The 19,726-nt window shown below is 36.1% G+C and overlaps 1 protein-coding gene and 1 long non-coding RNA gene across 2 annotated transcripts; one reads left to right on the top strand and one right to left on the bottom strand.

Annotated features, from left to right (window-relative positions):
* Positions 1-8,883: 8,883 nt before the first annotated feature.
* Positions 8,884-12,108, top strand: ptmab (prothymosin alpha b). The gene is made up of 5 exons (XM_065275880.2): positions 8,884-9,042; positions 10,974-11,036; positions 11,131-11,212; positions 11,296-11,384; positions 11,487-12,108. Exons 1-5 carry the CDS (start codon positions 8,998-9,000, stop codon positions 11,529-11,531), a joined length of 324 nt encoding a protein of 107 aa, XP_065131952.1. The 5' UTR covers positions 8,884-8,997; the 3' UTR covers positions 11,532-12,108.
* Positions 11,795-14,208, bottom strand: LOC135765906 (uncharacterized). The gene is made up of 2 exons (XR_010541162.2): positions 13,915-14,208; positions 11,795-13,072 (listed from the first exon to the last, which is right to left on the bottom strand). It is a non-coding gene; the product is annotated as an uncharacterized lncRNA (long non-coding RNA).
* Between the last annotated feature and the right edge of the window lie 5,518 nt (positions 14,209-19,726).

Below are 19,726 nucleotides of genomic sequence, written 5' to 3'. Positions count from 1 at the left end.
ACACGAAAAAACTACTTAATTACAGTAACGTGAGTAGTTGTAATTCGTTACTTCCACCTCTGCTACTTGCATAAAATAAAATGTGCTTTCTGATGAGTTTTCTTGGCAATAAAAGATGAATATTTATACATTTTGAGATGATTTATGATGAGAATGATAAAGTTACTTCCTGATGCATTTATATGTGTAAAAATCGAATTAGCAAACATCCTTGGAGTTTGAAACTCATCCAGTACGAGGTCTAAGCAACAGGGGAAGAGACTAGATGAAGAATATTACCTTTGTCAAAAAAGAAACAGTCATTCAAACACACAGGACAGAAATATGTAGCCTATGTATTGTAACAGTTAAACTGCATAGGGTTTTACAAGAAGAAGCATGTAACAACATGACAACTGCACCTGTAACATTCCTTTCACTCCACAGGTGAACTGATGATTTCAATGGGCGGTGTAAAGCTCATTTAATTGTTATTTTAAAGTGTCAGACATTGATACATCTAAAAAATGATTCCGAATAAAGTCAATGTATAAACTTTTTAAATATATTGTATAATATGCAAATGATGTAAAGATGACTAGCTGATAGCCTACATTCACTGCTCCTTTTTCTGTGGCTTTGCAGACAAGTATTCAATCTTGTCAGTAGCCTGTGTGTGTTCCTTGGGAACGGAACCTATGACCTTTGCGAAGCTAAAGTCGCTCAGGGATAAAAAACACGTCTGCCAAATATAGTAATGCAATATTGAACTCTACTGCATAGAGATTTAGCGGATCCAGATCCACGTGGATCGCCTTACCGTGTTTTCGCGCTTGCCTGCGATTGTTAGGTGGGATTTCAGTGTCCTCGAGCTCGATGCTGTCCGCCATTTCGCGCTGTTCTGCTGGGCTCATCGCAAGTCGCGTCATGGAAGAACAATAAAGCGTCTTTGTTTCAGTGCAGCTGTGACGCGTGGAAAACATTCAAGAAAGGTGTCCCGCGAAATGATGAACACAAAGAAAAACACCAACACGATACACGCCGCACACAAATAAATATAAATGTTAGAAATATAAGTTTTACAAATGGATCATTCTGTTTAAGGATAATACGCCTACAGTAGGCCTGCGGGACACGGACTGCGCAAAATTTATTTTATAACGCAGTGATTTACTCAATTTATTTATTTATTTATTCAATTAGTAAGCACTATCAAAAAATAAAAACAACAACAACAAAAAAACAGGTTATTTACTGAGAGCTTTAATTGTTTTTATTTACTCTTTCACAGTTACTGAATAAATATTTTAAGGTGTGTAAATATGAATATTTTAACATTTAAATACTTTTTTTTGTATTAGGCCTATATTGGACTCATTTAATAGCCTAAATATAGGCTACGTTTAAACGGATCTTTTTCGTTATTAAAGTTCTTTATTTCAGGAACATTTTCATTGGCATTGGGGGGGGCAGCAATCATTTATTCAAGTTGTTAAAGCTTGTATTGTGCCTTCAGGACCTAACCCTAATACATTACAATAGCAAGGAACGGCTCGTCTTTATAGCCTACTTGTATTTAGCATTACACATAGCTGTATTTAAATGGATGCTATACAGACAGACCACATTCTGAGGTAATTGCTTTAGTGGTCTTGGCTTTTGTGAAAAGTTCAGAGATTACAATGAACATTCAGAAAACTTCTGAGCATTTTTGCACAAAATTTGTGATTCTTCTGTTCTTCTCCTTATCCACAGATTATTATTCATTAGTCATTATAAAGTCTTTATTTATTGGCTCGTTTGAATGTTTTATTTTCTTTATAATATTTCAATTTGGTTTGTGATATGTAGATATATACTCATTAATCGATAATATGCATGCTGTTAGAATGCTTTATGTGCAAGTGATCCTACTCCCAGCTTTACTTATTTATTCATTCTTACATCAGTTTATTGCATCTGTCATGAAAAATGAATAGACTGGAATATTTAATGTTTTTTTTCGTGTAATGTCACATGAATTACGCTAGATGGTAGTAAATTAGTAAAAAACACTTTTAGGCTACAGAGGACTCGCTGGTATGGATGTATTTTATTTTGTGCTCAAGAGACAGCTATATGTTCACTAATTCCAGCGTTTCATATTTACTATAAAAAATGCAAATGATTTGACCATTAGATATAAATTGTTATATTATCTCTTGGAACTATTCGTACTTGTTATTCAGGAATTAACTTTGGCATTGACTTATTCTGAAAATATATTATTTGGCTGTGCTTACCTTGAAATTCTTTGAAAGATTAAACAATCATATCAATAGCACATATAAAAATTCCTTGTTGCACTTAGATTTATAAGTTTAATCAACTTTAATTTACAATTTATTTAAACTTTCTCAAGTAGTGACAAGTTGCTATAATTTATAAAAAAAGTTGAAATAACTTTTCAACTTTATTTCTATAATTTATAGCAACTTGTCACTACTCAAGAAAGTTGAAATAAATTGTAAATTCAAGTTGATTAAACTTATAAATCTAAGTGCAACAAGGAATTTTTACAGTATAGTCTAACATTGCATAATAGTGTCATTTATGAAAAATATTAAGTAACAATAAGGAATAGCTATTAATAAATATTAAATGTAGGCCCCTTGACATATTACCTATATCTTTATAAGCCAAAGTTAAAAAGACATTCTGGAGTAACCCCCCCCCCCCCCCCCCCCCCTGGTTTATCAAGTCATGTTATTTGTTTTTTTATGTGGTTCTATCACTGTCAGTTTAAGTTCAGAGTACAAGGGAGACGTTTGGGTTACTCTTGTATGTGTTACTGCTTTTATCCACAAGAGGAGGCTAGAGTATAAAGATCATAGGCACAGTTTTTTTTTAAATGTGGTAACTTTTCCTGTGGCAGCTTGTTTTATGCTGCTCAATTTAAGTGTGTGAGATTAGAGAGGAATTTTTTTACAATTTTCTACCCATTGCTAATTTTTTTCTCTGTACAAATGTGAATAAATCCAAAACTTTATTTTAAAGAATTAATTGAGTATTCCCGAAAAAAGATGTACTAACTTTCAGGCTAAAGTGGTGACCTAGTGTTCATATAAAGACTGTGAATAAACTACTGAGATCAAAGTCCAGCTCCTGCTCACTTTCATACATGGTCTGATGGCTCCAGTTTGATCTGTTTTTTAAATATGTTAAAGCTAATTCACACTGATCTGACAAACACCAATAAACAGTGTAATTTAGAATGAATGCATTTGTCTGTGTTTGTTGGATCATTGTGGATTAGTCTTTACAAAGCATGCAAAAATAAGACCTGACAAGTAGCTGTAGGCCACATTTCTTTAAAAAGTTTAGTTTTTAATTTGTCTTTAGAGAAAAACACGACATTTCTACCCAAGCTGAGATATTATTAATTTTTAATCTGAAAGTACGTGGAAAAGATCTCTGTTTCTATTCCTCAGTTATTTTGTGGATGAAAATTGTGTCCGTGTGCATGTTAGAATAATATTAACTCAAGAAATACCTTTGATCCCATGCATTTAATATTCTACTAAAATGCTCTTATACTTTTTTAGTAAAACTGAGTTTTCCTTCGCACCTTAATATTCATAATAATAATACTAATCCACGATTAGGCTTCTAATAAGTTAAAAAGGGCAGAAACAGTTTTTGACTTAGCTGGTTTAGCTTTAGTGACACTTTAGTTTCCTCTCTGTGTTTTGTAGACAAACTCCAAGATATGGGGCCACAATGGTACTCTCTACTCTTAAGACCTGTATACAATAGGCCCAGTTCTTCTCTTCATCACTGTTTCTTACTATTATTTTTTGTTTTTTTGTGTGACTGTGAATGCTTCTTATAACAGTTGATAAAAAATTCACAATGCAGCCATTATGCCTGAGACATTCCTATAGATTATTGCACAATGTGTGTTGCAGCTGAGGACAGGCCTTTTTTAGGATCATGTCAATGAAACTTGTCCATCAGAGGGAAATGTTTTATATTAGATACTGTTTGTTGTGTATTGGTTAGATGCTATTCACAGCTTAGATTAATTCAGCCTAACCATTTAAGGTCTTTATTGTTCTGTTTTTAATTTGACTTTATCAGGGAAAATGTAAGGGGTGAACAAATGAGAAAAGTATTTACAAGTGCTGTAGGTAAATTAGGGGGTTGGTACAAATCAATTTAGGGGGAAAAGTAAGTTGTTGTCTGCAGGGGATCCGAGAGATAGTTAATTGTTTAGCAAATGTTTGAATAAATGGGCCACAGTTACCATATAGGAAAAGTCAGGGTCATTCAAAAGTTCATGCTTTTTATAATAAACCTTATTTCATAGTCAGCTATTTAGGTGAAGAGAAATAAGATACCTCTGATTTCAGCAACTGTTCAATATTGATTAGGTCAATTTACCATGCACTAAAATTTGATCCATTTACTTTGATTCTAGAAAATGTTGTTAATAAAAATGTTGTGCTATCTCTATCATAATTCATATACAATATAGACAGGTTCTGCACTGAAGCTATGTAAAAACTTCTTATAGCTTCAGGCACTTTCTGCTGCGTACTCTAATATTTATATTCAGGCCTAAGGGTGCTCTTATGATAAAGTACTCTTTACTGGTCTATGCTTTAAAACATATTGGGGTGGTTTCCCAGACAGAGATTTAGCTTAAACCAGGACTAGGGCTCAGTTTAATTATGAAATATAACTAGTTTAAACAAACATGCCTAAAACATTACATTAGACTAGTCCTAGGCTAAAATAAATGTACGAGCTGTCCAAATTGAAAACAACTTGCACTGACATATCTTAAAATACATCAGTGCCCTTTGCTTTGCATCAAAATGCACACAAGTAATGTGTTTAATAAGGCATGTTTGTTAAAACTAGTTATATTTCCTAATTAAACTAAGGTCTAGTCCTGGCTTAAGCTAATCCCTGTCCGAGAAACCACCCCTTGTGTGCATTTTGAGGCAAAACAAAGGTCACTGATGTATTCAAAGATATGTCAGTGCAAGTTGTTTTCAGTTTGGACAGCTCTTACATTTATTTTAGTCTAGGACTAATCTAATCCCTGTCCGGGAAACCGCCCCATAAGTACTTATGACATAGTGATTTGAGCTTAACCACTTACAAGTAGGACTGCTACATAATGGAAGCAGACATTTTTACTTAGTAATTTTTCTAAATCATAGACATACATTTACATTCTTCACAATTTTAGCTTACTGATACGTTCACCACCTTTTAATAGGTGTGATGTTTCACAAGTTAAAGCACGTATGGTTAATATATACAATGCATTTGGATCTTATTTCAGTAGACGTGGGCCTTATATGTGGTCCTATGTGAAATCCAGGCTAAAGTCTCGTAATCTAATCATGAAATTTGGAGCATTAAAGTTTTTTGACTTTTATTTTCATTCTTGACATTTAATATAAATCAATATTAAAGATACCAAGGTTATATTGTTCACTGAATTTTCTTTATACATTATATAGGATGACTTTAGATGGGATTTCACATACATGATCACTTATATGATACTTGGAAAGAATAGAGAATTATAACAGTGAAAAATGTAGATGTGTCACACGAATACATATGAAACAATGTGGGGCTCAAATGCATTGAATTGCCTTTACAGTACAAAAAGGTTTGCCTAAAGCTCTAAATTTGAGACATATTAATATCAGGGCTATTACATCATTTCCATAAAAGCACTTTCAAGTTAATTTTTCAAGTGTTTTTTAGGAACTATTGTGTGTGAATTCTTACTTCCTTGTTTCCCTGACTAAAAACTGAAACCGTCATGAGAAATCTTTGGAGCATAATGACTGTAATAGTCAAATCTTGGTCATTTACATGTATGCGTTTGTCAGATGCTTTTATCCAAAGTGACTCACAGTGCATTCAAGATATACATTTTGTGTTTTTTAGTAACTCCAAGGTCTATGGGCCTGCTTTCTTGAATGTTTAAATTACGGTTATAATTAATGCTTGTAATTACAAACAGCTCCATGAATTGCAAGCGTATTGTATTAATGTGATAATAACCCTTCCTCTTATCAAACAATTAATTAAAATTGAAGAATCATACAAAGTTTGCATTAAGTACATAAGGACAGTGAACACTAACAGTCATTTAAACATTTTGAGGTGAGGTAATATGTGGCTCACTTCCATTTGCCAGTTGAACTCAATGTTATTAGTAAAGAGTGATGTTGTTGTGAGATCTTAGTATTTTCATGGCCTGTTGACAGTAAAGACACATCAATTAACCTACATTATTTTATATAAAACTGCCATGTTCTGTAGAGCTCTCCCATCTCTCCTCTTACTCTCATTTTGATATCGATCATTTTACCAAGGGCATCATGCCTTATTTATGACTTCACACTCATGTGGGGAGGACGGGAAGAATTGAGTTTCACCTTGTTCAGTGTGAGGCATTCAATTCTAAAATCTCTTTGGATGTGTACAATTTTGATAGGTACATTTGTTTTTATTCATCTAATGATGCATGTGCCAGTTCAGACAACTTAGACAGTGATCACTTGTGCAGTCACAAAGGTATAATCAAACCTGTAAATCCAAATCCCACAAGTTTTCTTTAAAAAATCTTTATTTGTAAAGGCTTTTTACCTTAACATTCAAAACATTTGTGACTTTAAATATGTATCATATTAGTACATTACTGTGTCTAGAATAGTTTTTTATATCCTCTTTTAGGAAGTATTGTGAGCCTCTAAGAAAACGATTACTGTATATGTAATTGTCTGCTAGGGATTACCAGATTGTGCTTCCTCTCTTGCTCATATTAATCTTAAAATACACCAGGCCAGTGTTATTGCTTTCAAATGAGCATTTTCTCCTTGCGGAAATACCATTTCTGTTGAGAAACATTCCTGCAGAGGAAGTTTAATACTGATCAGCCAGTCTCTCCTCTTGCAGAAAAACAAATATAAAACTGCTTTCAAATATGTCATCTCCACAGCTACCTCTTTCTGTAAGAAAATGAGATATCAATAGCGGCTATAGTATGTAGTTCCCACTAGAGGGAGCAAGTATCCGCGTAAGATACTTTTATATATGAGGTAGGGATAAAATAATACAAAGATGGTAGAAAATAATCATAATTGATGAGGATTATGAAAAAACGTATGGCTTTGGAATCCACATTGATAGTGTTGTGTTTCTAAGATCAGACAAAACTGGATCTAAGACACATGCTTACATTCTTGTCTGTATGTCTTGCACAAGCAATTATTTGCCCTTTCCAGAAGACTACACCACCTTAAAGAGAGTGAGAAGCGTTTATTTGAGTTGCTTCTTTCACAACGGTGCTTCCCTCTTCCACATCTCCCTGACAGGTCCACACATGCACTCTTTTCACTGCCTACTCATGAGGAAGTGTTTCTCTGTGTCTCCTACTCTGCACAATAATATATACTTTGCCTTAGGGGAGATTTGCAGGAGCAGCAGGAAATGTGGCCTAATGCACACGTGAACTGGGCTGCTCTGCCATGCAAGGGTGCTGTAGATAGGAGTGAGACAATTAAGGTGTAGTATTACAGGTGTTCAGATTCTTAAACATCACAGCAGCACAACAAAACTTAGAATTAAACTTAAACATCCAGTGTTGGGTAATATAAATATATATACGTATTCTTTGTTATTTCAGTTTTACTTAAATACTTAACCAAGTTATAATATCCACATGATATAATCTGCTCATACAACACCATCCATTCCAAGATCTTCTCAATTCCGTTTTCCGTGCTTTGTCACAAACCGTGGGTCATTCGGTTGATTGACGTCTCTTGCATTCAATCGTGTAGCGCATAGCGTCAAAGGTGGGTTGTGACCGTTTGAGCAGCCAATCAGATGCGCTCAACCGCAAGAAGCCTCGTCATCAAAGTAGAATTTGAATGTAGGTTATGATGAAGTATCCGAAATTCCCCTCCCCTCTATGTTCTCTGGCGAGGTTATGGCTTCTGCTTTGTTTAAATTCTGCTCATCCCAAATAATTAAGAGACGCAGATGTGTTGTAAACGATTGTAAAATATAACTTCTAAATATGTTTTTACAGAGCCCAACTTAGTAAGTGGAAATCATATTTGATTTGAAACGGCTGTGATCTCTTTGCTTGCAACGTGTGGTTAGTTTTATATAATAAAATGAGGCTAACAGCTAATTATTATACTGAAAGTGTTTACGCAATTTAAAGCAAAATGCCTAAATGAGTCATTTTGGTTTGAGTATGTTTTTCAATTTCGTTTGTCAGAGGAAAGAAAAAAAATCGATGAAAAGAGCTGTTTTTGCGTTTACTCGCAGTGCTAAGTTTAGCGCGAAATTCACGGAAAGGGGAGGGGCTGCATCTGGCATGAAAACACTGTTTCCCAAATACCGCCCTATCCCCGTATATGTGCTTTTAAAATCGTTTGTGTGTCAGTGTCTTGCACTCTTTGACGTGTAGACTCCTAATCAGAAATGTGCTTAGTGTTGAAGGGCAACTTGGGGATCGATAAGTCTAAGCAGATCATTGACAGATGAAATGTGTTATGCTTTCTGCTAACCAATTTTTTCACGGACTTCAAACAGTGGCACGACATCAAATGAAAAAGCTGGCATGTCGCATTTGTTGAGGAAATGTGGACAAACGTTGTACAGATATGTCCATTGCGAGAAAAGCGGAGGTTGGAGGTGTGTCTTCTCTGTCGGCTCTGTTGAAATACCGGCTGGGGGTGTGTCCTTTTACGTTTAGAAATACTTTCCATTGTTCCACTCTAATGCCTACAGCCACGCCTCCTATGAGTCTGCTAACCAATGAAATAGAGATGACCGCCTCCTAAACTCCGCCCACAAATCTATATTAAAGCCTCCATCATCACATGCCGTCGGCATAAGAAAGATTCATTACAATAGTGATTGTCGGAGGATACAGGCGGATTATTTTTGCGTTTTCTCCGTTCTTGATTTTATTGCCACACAACATAAACTATGGCAGATACGAAGGTTGATTCCGCGACAGAGATCTCCGCAAAGGTAAGAAGGATGTCTTTAGATAAACGAATCTTATTGAAAACATTTTATTTTTCGTTTCATTTGTCTCCTAGTTCAGATTTAATGCGAACGCGTGGGCTAATTATGGCTGTAGTTTTGCCGGAAAGAATCGCTTCTGAACTACGACGAGTACGGAGCGTGTATAGCGATAACTGTTCAACAAATACGCGATTTAAATGTGTACACTGTAGCGAGGGATTTAGTTGATACATTGTAACGACTTAAAATAGCGCGTACGGAATTCAAGCGCAGTTTCTCATTGTCCGGAATGTAACAGTCTACGCGCGCGGGTTCTTTGTTTATACAAGCTTGTCGGTTCCCCTTTGAACAGCGGCGATATGAGCCGGAGACGGTAACTGCTTCACTGTAATAAATCCTCCAGGTTGGTTAAGCGTATAATTATTTTGCGTTACGTTTAACGGGTCTTCCGCACATTAACGGATAAACAATTTTACTCGTTATTTATGATTATCATTTCCTTGCAACGTTTTCTATAACTTCACAAAATGCTTCGGGTTCCTGTTCATCGTAAGTCCGTTCATTCATTGCCGTTTAGTGTTGCTAACCATAATTTCCGCGGGATTGTGAATCCGTTCATCGTTCGATGGTTTCGGGACTGAAAGTTTGCTGGGTTCTCTCCGTATCTCGTAGTCTACTGATAGTCATGTAATCGATTTAGAAAAATACCTGAATGCACTTCTGAGGGAATGTACGAACCATATCAAGTAGCTAAAGGATAATTTTAAGTAAATATTTGTCTGTTTAATTACATCCATGTCAGGTTATGGGTAATTCTGATGCAGCCGATACGCGGAACTTACAATGTCGCCGCAGTGCATCAGATTTCGAGTCCAATTGGTAATTTTTTTGGTTGCGGGATAATTTTGACCAGCCAATGGTGAAATAAATTTTGACCTACGATGTATAGACATAATTGTAGTGGTGCCGTACTGTACTCAAATGCTCTTTAAACTAGTCAGGGCAGTTAGCAGGCATACAACCATAACAATAATCAGTCACGTTATGTCAGCGCAGTTTGTTTTCGACGACTTGAATTTTCTGTATGAATGTAACGTGGGGTTGTTGGTTTACTAGTTTGAAGACAGACGTCGGTGAAAATATATGGGGGCGGTCCTTTTTGATGTGGTTGATAAACGGCTTAAAGGCTAAAGATTATGTAAACGAATGAATGAAAATATTTTAAACGGTAAGATTCACTTACCGTGTGAAGCTTTAAAAGAAATTGAAGGCGTAATACAATAGCATCGAGTACATGATAGTCTGGCATTTATCACGGGTCGGATAGTTTTTTGGTCTTCAGTTTCTTGTCTTCTGCGACTGCGCGACCTAAATCCAGGTTAACTTGACGGCTGTGACGGCGAGCGCACCGAACTCGGTCGTTTATTGGATTGAGATGGACGAGTGGTGAAAACCATGCGTGCGCGTCCTTTGTCCTTTATCAGAGTTCGGCTTCAGTTCACTGACCAATAATTTCGTAGTTTTAGTTACTTGTTTGATATCATAAACCTATCCAGGAGCTACAATTTAATAATAATGCGTAAATATCGAAGAGTAGTGGTTTATAGAATTAACAATCTTCAATACCCACATGATCTGTATAGCAATAGCACTAAAGTGTCAGATTACAAACGAGGCTACTCTGATAGAGGCGGGAACAGGATTCGTTGATGGACAGCAAAGAGCTTTGCATACAGCCAATGAGGTGTCAATGTCATAGGGCGTCATTAGGGGTGCAATTTAAATTTGTGCGCATAGGGGGCGTTTTGCTCACGTCAATCGTAATCTGCACTGACTCTGCCTATTGGCCGCAGATGGCTCCAATCTGACAAAGTGAAACGTTTCATCCTGTTTATCAATTATTGTTTGTTAAGCAAGATATTTATATTTTATAGGACCTGAAGGAGAAGAAGCTTATCGAGGAGAAGGAAAACGGAAAAGAGACAACTAATGGAAAGGTAAGTAAATGCCTGCCAAATGTTTTTAAATACTAAACTCATTCATGCCATTATATTGACCCCCTTTTTTTTTTTTACAAAAACGTGTGATCAGGAGAATGAAGAGAATGGAGAACCAGAAATTGATGATGAGGAAGAAGATGAAGTAGATGAGGAAGAAGAAGAGGAAGGAGAGGGTTTGTACAAATTCACATAAACAAAAATGCAGATGGTTTTGGGAAATCATTTGACTTTCATGACTAATGATCTGTCTGTGCAGGTGATGAGGATGAAGATGAGGATGAAGATGATGATGAGCTGGGTGGAGGAACAAAACGAGCTGCTGATGATGATGATGAAGATGATGAGGTATGATAAAGAATAGACAGTAAAGCTAAATCGCATTCTTATTTAAGCAAGGTATTTTAAATAGCACTAGCCTATATTAAATGACACACTTGTTCTGTTTAGGATGACGTCGACCCCAAGAAGCAGAAAACGGATGATGATGATTAAGGGAGTGTTTCGTACTGCTGAGCAGGTGTAGATGCCTCTGCTTTAACACAACTGGTTAAGCCAGTGGCAAAAAGGACTCAAATACATAAAACATGGTCATTTTCAAGTTTGTCACTCATGTCCAGCATCTGACCCCAATTCAAAATTTTCTAGAGGACCGACCGCAACCCAGATTTCCAACATTTGCAATGAAATACACAAGACAAGGATTTGTTTGTATTTTTATTTACATTTTATATTTTTGTACATATTGTGAAGAGATCAGTCACTTTATCATGATCTCCTGTGACCAAAACGGTGCTTCTATATGAAATTTTACTTGTTTGACCATGTCTCGATATTTCAACATAAGACAACATGTATAAAATCAACAGCCATTGAACTCTTGAGCATTCCAGTAAATTTTATGTATGAACTTTAGTTGTACCATAAACTAGTTTTTGTATGGGTGGGCTAGGCCAAAGAAAAGGAGTTTTGGTTTCTTGTTATTTTGTCTACATTATTTGTTTTACCCTGGCCTGTTTGTTGTATGTGTGAAGTTTGTTGTTCAACAATAAACTTAACTTTTATTTTGTGAGTGATCCCAGTTTTTGTTTCAGAATTCCATTTGTTAGATAGTAAATCCTTGTTTAAGTGATTATTTATTTAAACTATTGTATAATTCATAGACCCGATCAACATCTGATGAGTTGCATCCATTAAGTCAGTTCATAAAAACTACATTCATCTTCCTTTATATGATGCATTGATAAGCCTTCATCCTCCAGTGTTCTTTCCTAAACCATTAAAGAATTTCTAATAGTTGTGGCTTCCCAGCAAGCAATATTGCATTTAAAATGCATCTAATGGAAATACAAACACCATCCAGTCGTCTAGGCTAAAACAAGGCAAAATTTGGTCTGTCATGGAAATTTAAATGGATGTTTTACCATAGCCCAAAAATAAATTTTATGAAATCTAACACCACACATGGCCTTCCTTGCATAATAGGATCTCATACATCTCCAAAGTTATTTTGGCAAAAACGACATGTAACCAAATTCAAGTTTATTTTGGCTAGAAGTGGGTTACTCTTAGCCAGACTATTTTGGGTCTAGACCGTGACATGACAACCATTGCTTGCTGTGTTAGTGTAAGCAACTTTGTAAACCCTTGAGCAGCCCAGGTTTGCGTTATAAAAATAATATTATGGCAAAAGAGTGATTTATTAGCTGCTTTCTGGGCAATGAAAAAAATCTTATTAAAACATATTAAAAAATTTGATTAAAGAGCCATCTCTGTATGTCTGCCAACAGATGCCTAAGGTCTTAAACAAGGTGGTTTTCCCATCAGGTGTGCTAAATCCAAATGGTTAGACTGATAGTCAGACTCAGTCCTCACTGGGAACTTTCAGTATATAGACACACAGTTTACATCCTCACATTACCGTAATATGTGCTGTCTGAATGAATTAGTGACAGATGTCATGTCTAAGTAGACGTCTAGTTCAGGCTTATATGTCAGGGTCAGGCTTGTAGTGGAGGCCCTTATGTCGTGGTCTACTGTAAAGTGAAAGTGAGAAGGTCAGTAAACTAAGCAGCCGCATTACTTTATAATAGAGTGGTTTTACCAGGCGTGCTATTAAGGTGAGTAGAATGACTTTAGTAGATCTTAGTGTACAAGGTAAGTTTTTTTTGTGTGTGTGTAAAATGTAAGTATGGGAAGAAATTCACATTGAAGGTGTGTACAGTATTAATTACACTCTAACAGAAACTAGCAAATATTCCTCATGAACCATGTCGAACATCATATTTCATTTTAACACAAACATCATCTGACATCAAGTGCCTCATTACACTTTTCCTAAAAATGTCTCTCTTACACACACATTTCGCAGTTTTTAGTGTGTAAGCTTGTGCTTTGGTAAAACTGTTCAGTCTAGACAGATGGCAGCTGTCGACCAGCTTCAAGTGTGTATCTCAATACGCAAGCACCAGCTTGAGTGTGCGAGACTTATTGGTATGTGACAAGAGAATGACGCTAATCTATCAAACATGTTAATGCATGTCATCATTTTGCCTCCTGATAGTGACTTGATATGCCTGATTTGACAAACTGCCTTAACAGTCAGGTATCTTAGGCATGCAAAATTGTATAATACTACTAGCCAACTACACGAGTCTTGTCAGTAGCTTCAGTTCATTTAAGGAGGAAGTGAAAATGAGGAAGAAAGTATTTTTACAAACATGCATTAAATAACATCTGCAAGTTTAGAGTTAATTGGTATATTTAGTGAAAGGAAATGTATTTATAATTTCTCTCCAGCAAACTTAAAGTTAGAAAGATAATTTGTCTTAATCTTAATGATGAAATAACATGTAAGATAAATAATATTTCATCTTACCAAAGACGAAGAAAAACACTCCGAATCGATGGATATCCCCCTTTAAAAATCTCTCCCTTTAACTAATAATTGTACAGTTGTAAAAAATATAAACTATGCAGATATGTATTTCGTTTAAATGTTCCCAAAAAAATCACTGGTCAAACACGGTCCACCTTACGTCGAGGTTCATGTACAATAGTAACAGGTCTGTTTCGTAACATTTCTAGCGCAGTCTGCATGAATTCTCAGTAAATCTGACAGCAGAATGTGAAGCTCAACCTATTCAAATAGATTCACGGAGGATTTGGACGGTTAGTGGACAAACGCAATGAGGTTTGACTCATTTGACTTTCTCTCGTCCTTTTCCTCCTCCTACTGGTGGCCACAGGTATTGCACATCACATACGCCACAGATAGTGTTTCTCAAGCATACAAAGTTCTTAAGGGAAGCCTCAAGATGGCTTAAAATGATTTGCAATATGACAAAAAGACCATTAAAAACAATTATAGCCTACATCTTACTAGTTACTCCAATCATTATTTTATTGGGTAGAAATTGTGAGTGGGGGGTACAAAGGAGGAGGACTGAGATCAAAAAGGTTGAGATGCACTGGTCTGTATGATACTGTAGAGTTGAACTATTTCTTTGGGAGGAACCTGTTTCTAAAACACACACTTACAAAGTAAACAGAAATTAAAATGTGTTAAGAATAATTATCTAGAGGAATACCAGCCTTTTAAATAAACAATCATTTAAAAAAAGTTTGAAAACAATATTTAAATTGGATCTCAGTGTTTTAGTCACTTCACTTTTAAAACCAAATACGATTGTTAAGCTATATGCAGTCCATGTCATTTTCCCCAAAAAGCCCATGCATCACTTATCTCACGAAAAGGAAATGATAGTATGATGCCATGGTCATTTTCAATGGATTATTCAACTGCATAATTATAAAATAAATAATACTATAATCTACTTTAAAGAATATAAAACTATTACAATGGTGCATGCCAATAACACTAGTGTTACAGTATCCCCCTTCTTCAACTTCCTCAAACCAATTACTTTATATCAAAGTTAAACTTTACATTCACAGTCAGTTCCAAAGCCTTTGTCTCAGCCCCATACAAATGCAGGTGGCCAGTTGCCTTTTAAAAACACAGACATGACCAGCTGTACCCACTGGGGCATTCAACTGTTTTGCTTGCCTAAAAAGAAGCTCAAGGGAGAAAAAACTTTGGGGGTGGGGGGTAGTTGAACCATTCCTCCCCCACCGTCTCCTATGTTGCCTCCACCCCCATCAAACAGGCACATCAACTCGCCTTTTGTTAACCTACCTTTTTCTTTTTTTTTTTTAAACCAAAACAGCCCTTTGCTTAGTAACAAATAGGCAAGGGACAACAAGTAGTGGTTATGGCAAGTGGCACTGAGAGCAAATAGCAGGGGATGCTGTTAATTGCCCATAAAGGCAAAGCTGTGCCTGCTTGTCCAATCCAATGGGATTAACTGTTAAGTATCCTTGCGAAACACAATAGGTTTGAAATAAATGTGAGATGTGAAAGTTCACCCTATATTAACTTTAAGGTGAAATATGTTATATTATTCTATTGTTGTGTTGTAAATATTCAGATTTAGGATATGTAATTTTATAAATCTCAATGTTAAATCTTTAGTTTGTTTATTATCTTTATTCCTATAATTTTGTTGTACTGTACGCATATATTCATATCAAGCATTTTACTACATATTGTACTGTGTGCGGTTGTGAAAGTTCAGTTTCATTTAAATTTGAATTTATTAGGATCAATTCAAATTGATTTCTATGGCGCTTTTCACAATTTTGCATTGTTGCAAAGCAGGTGTAGTATCAAGTTTTTCTACTTTTATCTGATTCCAAGTTTAAGGGTTTTTATGTGATCAACTTAAAATAAGTATGAGTTTATTACAAAGTATATAATAATGTAAGTCAAGTGACCTGCATGTCTTTTATGCTCCTAAAATCGTCGTTAGGGTTTTTATGGCGATTGTGCCCCGTCACTTTATACCGTTGTCCACTGCGTGGCAGACTTGCACAGCAATCGGTTGACGCAGCGCCACAGGCTTGATCGACGTCATGCAGCGCTGCGCAGACTGATCCGCGTATGACGTGAGGTACCGCGAGAGCGAATCGCTCAAGTCGAGCTCTTTTTTTTAACAGTCTATGGTCGAGCACAACGAATGTAACATCAAAGATCAAATTTGGAACAGAAGGTGGCAGTAATTCAACAAATTGGATGCCAGCTACCGTAAACCCCCAAAGAAGAAGTTAAATTAAAAATTCTAGGGACGCTCCACAATTCAGCTGCTCATTTATTAGACTTGCGCGTACGTCAACGACAGGAGTATCCTAGGGGATGACGTCATTCCCCTACCTCTCGACCAAAGGGGGAGACTCTTGCATTCTAAAATTAGATTTTGTTAGGATTCCAGAGTGTGTGAGCCTATGTGTGTGAGAGAGCAGTGTCTGTGCCGTCTGATCCTATTCCTAGCTTGGCTGTTAATCGGCTTACTGAATACTTGTGTCAGTCTTTCTCTCCCTCCTGCTTTTGTCATATCTCACTGTCAGATCACAGATCAGGCTGAATAATCTACTGCAGGAAGAAACTAACCTTTACCCAGGACCATTCTCTGTCATAGAAGCTGTTATCATGCATAAATTATTAAAAATGCTATACGAATCGTATGAACTGGGACATTGTTAGTGAAAGAGAGTAACAATCAAGACTATGCCACTTATTCAGCAGGCTTTTAAATATCATATCATAAGGAGGACCATGTATATTACCACACACATTTATACATATATAGAGTGGTCAGAGTAGTTGCACTTGTAAGTCATGTTAAAAGTATAAACAGTAGGGAACAAGTTACGAAAAATAAAGCATGAAGAAAAATAGTGGAAAGCACAACAAAAAACAGGGTAAATGTAAAAGCTTGCAAGTCAAAAGATGTAAAGGAATAGTTCACCCAAAAATGAAAATTCTTTTATCATTTATTCATTCTCATGTTGTTACAAACCCAGTAAATTTCTTTGTTCTGATGAACACGAAGTAAAATATTTTGAGGAATGTTTGTAACCAAACTGTTTGTGAGCCCCATTCCCTTCCATAGTAGGAAAAAAGAATACTACAGAAGTGAATGGGAAAAAAAATTATACAGGTTTGTAACAACACAAGAGCGAGTAAATTATGACAGAATTTTCATTTTTTAGGTGAACTAACCCTTTAACAGGATAACAATATTTTATATATATAAAAAAAAGGTTCCTGATGTGAACTCGACTGAAATTCAGTGTTCGCTAACAAATGTCCTTTATCTCCTTAATGCAGGTCAATAAAACAGCCTGGGAAATTCAATGATTCACTTTGTGAAGGGCAGACAGATATTTCCCCAGTCATTCCCGAAAGGAGACTCATCGCTGCTCACTTAAACTGAGTTATCAGATTCCTCCACACATATGATGATCTGAGATTAAAGATCAGATCCCAATCTGAGTCAATTACTGAAATGAATAGATCAGATGAAGTGACTCTCTAAATACAATGCCAAGGTTAAGTCAATAGTAAATGAATCGCGCCAGTTTTTTAGTAACATTAAATGATGTATTTTATGCTGCGTGTATCTCATGCTGTGTCGGATAGTGTGTAAGATATGTGTAATGTTTTCAAGGGCAGTACCTGTAGTGTGAGGATATTGTTGATCCAGCATGCTGTGTGTGTATGATAGAAAAGCCAAGTTCCAGTTGAGTAGGCAGAGTTTTCAGCAGTGTGTGCCATCTGAATCTCCACAGGCACTTTACCAAGCCTATCTATCTATCTATCTATCTATCTATCTATCTATCTATCTATCTATCTATCTATCTATCTATCTATCTATCTATCTATCTATCTATCTATCTATCTATCTATCTATCTATCTATCTATCTATCTATCTATCTATCTATCTATCACATATACTATGGCATAATACTAACCCTACTGATATTAGCTTTATTCAAATTAGGGCAGGGGGTCAGCAGAACTCATTGCACCCTCAGGCATGCATGCCATTGATCTTATATGTCATGTCATTGTAGAAGTGTGGTTGCCACACCCATTCAGAAAGACAGCCAGTGAGAACTGAAAGCTGCGTAATGGGTAAAATGTGGTTGTGTGGTATATGCTTTAATAATACTTTTACTACTGTGTGCTTAGACTTAAAGACTGGGTTTTACAAAGCTCTCTAATTAAGATGCTTTTCAGTAATGCCTTCTAGTTAAAGGCTGAGTTATATTTTTTATAAGTCATTCCAACCAAGCCCACAATATTTTAGCTATCAACTTTATACGACTAATAATTTTTCAACACTCTCAGAAAAAGGTACAAAAGTTGTAACTTTTTGTCACTGGGACAGTACCTTTTAAAATGGTCCTAATATGTACCATTAAGGTACAGATATGTACCTTTGAGGTACCAGTATGTACCCCTGAAGTTCAAACACGTACCTTAGAGGTACCAATATGTACCTTTTAGGTACAAAAGTGTACTTTTTGAAAATGTATCACCTCAGTGACAACTTTTGTACCTCCATGTACCATTTCATGAGAGTGTAAGGTGGCTAAACAGGTGTGGTGTGTTTCTTAAAAGGGAATGTCCAGCCTGAGTTTATTTATTTATTTGATAATCATGTTTTACATGATACTGAAGATAATAATTTTGACTGCACTTGACACAGCTCCCTTCCATACAAACAACATAAAGGATTAGAACAGCATAAGGGAAAGTAACACCTTTCAGTGTTCCTTTAAATCTCATCAAGGCTCCTGTAGAACACAAATCAACACAAATGCAATTTTCTTATCCATTGAGTCTAATATCGAGTGAAAACAGCTTATCTTAAGCCTAGTGATAGTCTTTGGCAACCTAAGCAGCTTTGCCTCTTCGGTCCCAGAGACAGAAGACCACCTGAAATGTACTGAACCAAAGTAGTTTAGGAATCATCTTTGCAGTGTCAGACCATCATTAGTATCTCACATTAGTATTATATTCAGTAGTTTTAGTAGTTCAGCTGTGCAGGGTGTACAGACAATGTTGTCATGCTTTATAGACCCTTTTACAGCCCACGTGATCAAATAGCCTGCGCCCATTTCAGCAACGGAAGTGCTGTTATTCCACATTGGTTTTAACGTGTAAGCAACTCAGAAAGTTTATTAAAACGTTTCCCAGCATCAACATGTCTGGTTATTGCATTTGGTCACACTAATATAATATACTAATATACGTATATATGTATCTTGCCACTTTATATTCAGTCATCTGCTAACGTCTTCTATCCACTCCACTATATATACGGATCTGGTAGCTATGTTGAAAAAGTTGATAAGTCAACTTTTTAAAATAACTTTGTGTTGCTTCACTGCTGATTCTTGCCATACTTCCTTTGCCAAACTGCGCGCACAGATGTTGCCACGTCATCATTGTGTACAAACAGTAAAAGCGTATATACAGTAATAGTAAAAATAAAACCATAGTAATGTTTTGGGTCTGGTATTTTGTCAAGTTCCCTCCTGATTTGGGCCATGACATAATATTGGTTCTTGGTTCAAAGTATTATGGGGCAATTTCCTGGACAGGGTTTAGATTATTCCAGGACTAGGCCTTTTATCATGTTAGGACATTTAAGTCATTTTTACAAACATACCTTACAAAAACAAATACTGGTGTGCATCTTGAGACAAAACAATTGCACTGATATATCTTAAGATATGTTGGCGGAAGATGTTTTTCAATTAAGGCAGCTCAAACATGCAT

This window comes from Paramisgurnus dabryanus, chromosome 6 (genome assembly GCF_030506205.2).
Source record: "Paramisgurnus dabryanus chromosome 6, PD_genome_1.1, whole genome shotgun sequence".
Taxonomy (NCBI): domain Eukaryota; kingdom Metazoa; phylum Chordata; class Actinopteri; order Cypriniformes; family Cobitidae; genus Paramisgurnus; species Paramisgurnus dabryanus.
The sequence above is the reverse complement of the archived record's forward strand: the minus strand, read 5'-3'. Positions and strand labels throughout refer to the sequence as shown.

Excerpts from the sequence above, each read along its gene's own strand:
- ptmab (XM_065275880.2), top strand. The coding sequence starts at position 8,998 with ATGGCAGATACGAAGGTTGATTCCGCGACAGAGATCTCCGCAAAG. Across the intron at positions 11,213-11,295 it reads AGAAGAAGAGGAAGGAGAGG|GTGATGAGGATGAAGATGAG; the intron begins GTTTGTACAAAT and ends CTGTCTGTGCAG. Across the intron at positions 11,385-11,486 it reads ATGATGATGAAGATGATGAG|GATGACGTCGACCCCAAGAA; the intron begins GTATGATAAAGA and ends TGTTCTGTTTAG.